Source organism: Arachis hypogaea, chromosome 3, assembly GCF_003086295.3.
Source record: "Arachis hypogaea cultivar Tifrunner chromosome 3, arahy.Tifrunner.gnm2.J5K5, whole genome shotgun sequence".
NCBI classification, from domain to species: Eukaryota; Viridiplantae; Streptophyta; class Magnoliopsida; order Fabales; family Fabaceae; genus Arachis; species Arachis hypogaea.
Window position 1 is genome coordinate 100,345,053 of NC_092038.1, and position 5,678 is coordinate 100,350,730.

General features: G+C 32.7%; 2 protein-coding genes across 2 annotated transcripts; both read left to right on the forward strand.

The window, feature by feature from the left end:
- Positions 1 to 599: 599 nt before the first annotated feature.
- On the forward strand, positions 600 to 1,885 carry LOC112790798 (ethylene-responsive transcription factor ERF061). The gene has a single exon (XM_025833369.3). It carries the CDS (start codon positions 748 to 750, stop codon positions 1,570 to 1,572), a length of 825 nt encoding a protein of 274 aa, XP_025689154.1. The 5' UTR covers positions 600 to 747; the 3' UTR covers positions 1,573 to 1,885.
- Positions 1,886 to 3,770: 1,885 nt separating this feature from the next.
- LOC112790799 (subtilisin-like protease SBT2.5) lies at positions 3,771 to 5,186 on the forward strand. The gene is made up of 3 exons (XM_025833370.3): positions 3,771 to 4,472; positions 4,565 to 4,712; positions 4,819 to 5,186. The coding sequence occupies exons 1-3, from the start codon at positions 4,396 to 4,398 to the stop codon at positions 4,879 to 4,881; spliced, it is 288 nt and encodes a 95-aa protein (XP_025689155.1). The 5' UTR covers positions 3,771 to 4,395; the 3' UTR covers positions 4,882 to 5,186.
- The last annotated feature ends 492 nt before the right edge of the window (positions 5,187 to 5,678 follow it).

Sequence of the window (5,678 nt, forward strand, 5' to 3'; positions counted from 1 at the left end):
GCATTTAAGTAATTTGAGTGTAGTTATGAAGAAGAACTGAAGAAGTTCTTATTAGCGTAAAACGTGGCTTCTTTGGCGTCTTTGTCTTGCATGCAACCGTATATTCTACCGACTAAAGATGTCTTTTAAGATATTTTTTATTAATTAAAATTTAATATATATAATTAATTAATTTATATTATTTTTATCATATATAAATTTATTTAATCAAAAAATTAATAAATTAAATTTTAAACTAATATAAATTAAAATTTTTTATAAAAATAATTATAATAATTTTATTATAAAAAATAATTAAAATATTTTATTATATATATATATTTTTTTTAATTTTAAAAATCTTAAATTCTAACTTTTTAATGACATAAGAAAAAATATTAGAATTTAAAGATTTTAAAAAATATATATAAAAATATTTTAATCATTTTTTATAATAAAAATAATATAGTTATTTTTTATAAAAAAATATTAATTTAGACTACTTTAAAATATAATTTATCGATTTTTTAGTTAAATTAATTAATTAAATTTAATTTTAATAAAAATAATATAATTTAATTAATATATATATTAAATTTTAATTATTTAAAAATATCATTAATAAAAATATTTTAAGCATCTTTTATTTATGTGCTCTCTTATTCTACACCTATAAATGGCTAATATAACACGCTGAAGTTTGAGTTTGAACCCAAACTAAAGGAATTCAATTCACTCAACCCTATCCTTCCCCCTGAATCCAAAACCATGGAAATAACGGATGAAAGAAACACATTTGATGACATTGGGTGGTGTTTATCAGATCTGATATTATCATCATCGGGTTCAAACACGTTGGACTCAATCTTCTCTCACTGCCCTCCCACTAATCCCACAGTGGCCTTCCAGCAACCGTTCGGGTGCTCCTCCGTCTACACCCGCCAAAGAAACATCCTGCAGAAGTTGTACGAGCAAAGCCGAGTGACCACGAAGCGTTCTTGTTTTGTTGTTCCCCCTCCCTCGCCATGGAAGAAGAAGCTGTACAGAGGAGTGAGGCAGAGGAGCTGGGGAAAATGGGTGGCTGAGATTCGACTCCCTCAGAACAGAATGAGGGTCTGGCTTGGCACTTACGATACTCCAGAAGCCGCTGCTTATGCTTATGACCGCGCTGCTTATAAGCTTCGTGGCGAGTATGCGCGCTTGAATTTCCCTGCTTTGAAGGAACCCTCCAGTGATGTCCTCTTGTCTTCCCAAGATTCCATCAAGTTTAACTCTCTCAACTGCTACGTGGATGCTAAGATTCGTGCCATATGCCAAAGGCTCAAGCGAGAGAGGAGCATGCGCAAGAATAATAACAACAATACCACTAGTCCTCTCGAGAATCCACGGATGTTCTTGTCTAGTTCAAGCGCCGAGTTTGTTGAAGCAGCTGCTGGCGGTTTCCTTTCAGTAGAGGACAGTATCGTTTTAGCAGAGTGTCCCCCAACAATGACAACAGCAGATTCTGAATCATCCGATGATTTCCAAAACTGTTCCTTAGCAAGACTGCCTTCCTTCGATCCTGACTTGATTTGGGAAGTTCTGCCTAACTAAATATACGTTTCCATTAAGTTATTATCTTTTATAATATGAGATATAACAATAATAAGGTACACGAATGCATCAAACATTTCCTCAAAGAACATCATCATCAGGTCACTTAGTCTTGGATGTGTGTGTTGTACGTTCTCTTTCTTTTCTGGATAGTGGGTATTATTGGCATGGTGCTTAAGTGTAGCTCTTGTTCCTCAGAATGGGGACAGGTCCTTTTGTATTAAGTGGGATATGATATGATAGTTGTAATTTCGTCGGCCCTGTCTTTTTTTTTTTTTCAATATAATGCCTAATTATACTGTGTTGTCTCTCCCATATTTCTCAAATGCTCGAACTTGTGTTCATTAATCTATTAAATTCTGTTGTCTTAACTAATTATGTAATAATATTGAATTCAATTGTTATCCAACCTTGTTATATAATTATATTAAAACATGGATATGAGATAAGCTCTCGTGTATTTAGGGGGAAGAGAGTATGTTTGAAAGCAATAAATTCGACTAATCATAGATATATATCATGATTTATTTTTTGTTTTTTTATTTTTATTTTTTATTATGTTTTTTTATTATATATCCTGATGAGGTATATTTCATTTTGGGTGAAGAGGACTAGAAGAGCCCGTTTCTTCTTTGTTTGACAAGATATAAAACAGGAATACGAGTACCTACAAAAAGTATTTTGACACTTACATTAGTATAAGTCTATTTTAATTTTGAAGTATATGAGATTCAAAAGCATAATTTTTCCAAATTTAGATAATGCTTTACAGGTGACTTATGGTGAAGGAAAGTTGTAAAATAATCAGTTACTTAGAGTCGAAATTAATAAATAATCATAAAAAGGTAAATCATTTTGCAATTAACAAGTTATATTGATGGTAAAAACTCAAATGTAGTTGACTTCATATAAAGTTGATAGTTGAGAGTCGTTAGATAAAAATTTAATCAAATCAGTCAAATTATTTAACGATTTCCATCTATCAACTTCACGTGAAATCGACTGCACCTGAGTTTTCACCTATATTAATAAGTGATAAGTGATAAGTAATAAGTTTATTGACCAAATTAGTTATAATTTTTATATTTATTTTTTATAAATTTATTCACAGGATGTTGATGAGTGGGTATTTAAAAATAAAATAAAATAAAATTTGGAAACACAATGCAACCCCTTCTATGTCACTCCAATAGATTGCATATATAAGTAATATGTGATGCATTGTAACGGTTATCACTTCTCATTTTTAGTCTAGTGCTAATGAAAGGTCAAAGAAGAGGATGAAACTTTTTTTTTTTTGGTATTAGACGGAAGTCCAAACTATTTACAATACTTGGGGGTAAAATAACCCCTCTACGATCATCATCAATAATTTGTCGAAGACTACTTGGAGGAACATGTATGAACATAAAATTTTACTGCATTTCTAGACCCCTTTTTTGCCAAGAAGTCTGTGCATCTATTTCCCTCTCTGAAGTAAGGTTTTAATATGCCTTTGATGTTTACTGATTCCGTTTTGATTATTTAAAGTGCCAATAACGCTGCTCGATTCAGCCTCCATAATCACTAGAAGAGGAGGAAACTTGCAAGTATTGCTCAATAAGATCACTTGTAAGTTGTACCATCTTTCCAGTGGGCTTTCACAACAACTAACATCCCCGATTCTTTAAGGCCCTAAATATAAATATTTTTGTTTTGGGGATTTGGGCTTATATATGGATGTCCTCGATGGATCCTCTTATGTAGTGAATGCAAGAATTGACCATGATATGGTTGCTTGGCAGATGTGACCAAATCAAGAACGAATTTAGATTCTTATAAAATGAGAAATTAATTACTAATAATTTTATGATTTTCATAAAATTTGTGTCGCACACTAATAAAGGAAGACTCACATTAAAACATGATCATGCCTACACTCGCTCACGATTTGCAAAAAAAGAGCATAGATTGACCAGTGGCCGTCAACTGGGAAGCCTACCACGTGATTGGATCTAGCTGCTCCTGTGTTTTTCGAAACAATCATCACTCATTTGTAAATTGTAATGTAAAGTTAGCCACCTACCTAGTTAATTCACCCTTTTTATTAATGTAGCCGGTGTAGATTAGATTAAATAAAGGGGTGAGCTTTGACTTCACACACACACATCTCATAGTGCACTGTACATGTACAAGCTAAGTGTGAACACCGCTGCTTCGCTCATCATCCCCTCTATCTCCTCCCACCTTATAAAAATTAACATGGATCTTTAAGGCTCACCACATCTCATCGATTTTTATTAAATATTCTATCTAATTAAATCTCTCCATTATATTAATAAGGAAATGACTATGACTAGCTATCATTCAAATGAAATCAACTTTGATTGATCTACTAATTAACTCATTAATTCGTTTAATAAGTCTCAATAATTTAAATTTTGTTTTATACATGTAATAACTCATTGATTCACCACAAATTTTTAATTAAAACTTCGATGGACGACAAATTAATTCTTGAATTGTTGGGGGTGAAAAAACTGAAAATACTGTGAAAAATCGGAAAAAAAAGCTATCATTCAAATGAAATTATAAATTCCCTCTATAATTGCATGCATTGAGCTAGTTAATTAGCAAGCGTTACGGAAAAAAGTTACCAATTAACTCTACTCGTGCAAATCGAATTGAAACCAACGTGGGCCTCTTTTTGTTTTTTTCTCTATTATTGGTTTGTAGTATATATAGGTAGCGAGTGGTGGTGGAGCAGAAGACACACGCACCATTATATCGTAGATATTTCCCTCCATTCCTTTCAATCACATACACGAGGGATCGTACTTCTGAATGGGGAGCAGAAAAGGCGAGCCATACTTTGTGTTCATGAGCTATGATCCAGAATACGAGAGACTTCGTGCTGATCGGTTTGTTAATAATTAAGTTGTTCATTCTTATATTAATATTATCACTTGTTATTAACTAATTAGTAGTATATATATGGCCTATGGGGATGTAGAAGCAAGAGAGGGACGCACGAGCTTGATTTGTACATAAGCAGAAAGCACGATGAAGTGTTGGCCACCAGCCTTGAGCCTGGAACCTACAGGAAGACTTCTTCTTTGGTCATTGTTGATGGCTTTGCAGTCGAAATCACTGAGGATCAAGTAATATTCATACCCTCCTCCTCTTGCTCTTGCTCTTTCTCTTTCTCTTTCTTTCTTAATACATATGAATGACGACCCGCTACCCATTTCTTATTTCTTAAAACAGGCCAATGTGCTCAGATCTGCAAAAGGAGTGAGGGTTGTTGACAAAAACGAACAAGTTCCATAGGAGATGATCCAGAGAAATTAACATATATATGTATATGGAAGGAAGCACTACTTTAGTTCGTTATTCTCTGCTTTCTTGATAGATGAAGTTAGTTATGCGTGATTTGCTATGTAGGCCAGGTGTTATTGAAACCATTAACAAGGTCCTAGATTTCGGTTAGGTATGATATGTGTGTGTAATAATTGCTACGGAAATTTGAGTGTTGCCTATTACAGATTACCGTATTACACTATTACCTATATATCAGTATGAAATATGAATATTATGTAATGCAGCCAATTTGTTATAGAACACTACTTAAACAAGTCATGAAAGATATTCTAATTAATCCTAATATTTTACATTATATTGTAGTGACATTGTGATCATAAACTCTTATTATAACCATATATGCAACGGATCTCACCGCCGAAAAAGAAAAATAAACTCAAACCAGCATGGTGTTCATGTTTCTTAAATAAAAAAAATATTGAGAGCGACGAAAGTGTAGACTTCAGAATAATTATAGTTAGGTGTGGATTGGCAGCCATAGAAAATTACATGACAAAGAAAGAAGTGAGAATTGACATTGACTCCTCCAAAGTAAGCATGAATATGTCACTTAATACAGCAAGGCAAGGATAACAACGGGACCAGACTTAGCTGATTCATTCAGCTAATAATACACCAAAGCTGGGGCCTGCTCTCAGCTCTGCTTTCCTTTATAATTACTGCAATAAAAATATTTGATAACAAAAAATAATTAGTCAAAATCAGTTAAAATATTTTTTATTTTTTTAATATTATCAAAAATTTAT

Coding starts and splice junctions, on each gene's coding strand:
- LOC112790798 (XM_025833369.3), top strand. CDS start 748: ATGGAAATAACGGATGAAAGAAACACATTTGATGACATTGGGTGGTGT.
- LOC112790799 (XM_025833370.3), top strand. CDS start 4,396: ATGGGGAGCAGAAAAGGCGAGCCATACTTTGTGTTCATGAGCTATGAT. Junction 4,473..4,564: donor GAGAGACTTCGTGCTGATCG/GTTTGTTAATAA, acceptor ATGGGGATGTAG/AAGCAAGAGAGGGACGCACG. Junction 4,713..4,818: donor TCGAAATCACTGAGGATCAA/GTAATATTCATA, acceptor TTCTTAAAACAG/GCCAATGTGCTCAGATCTGC.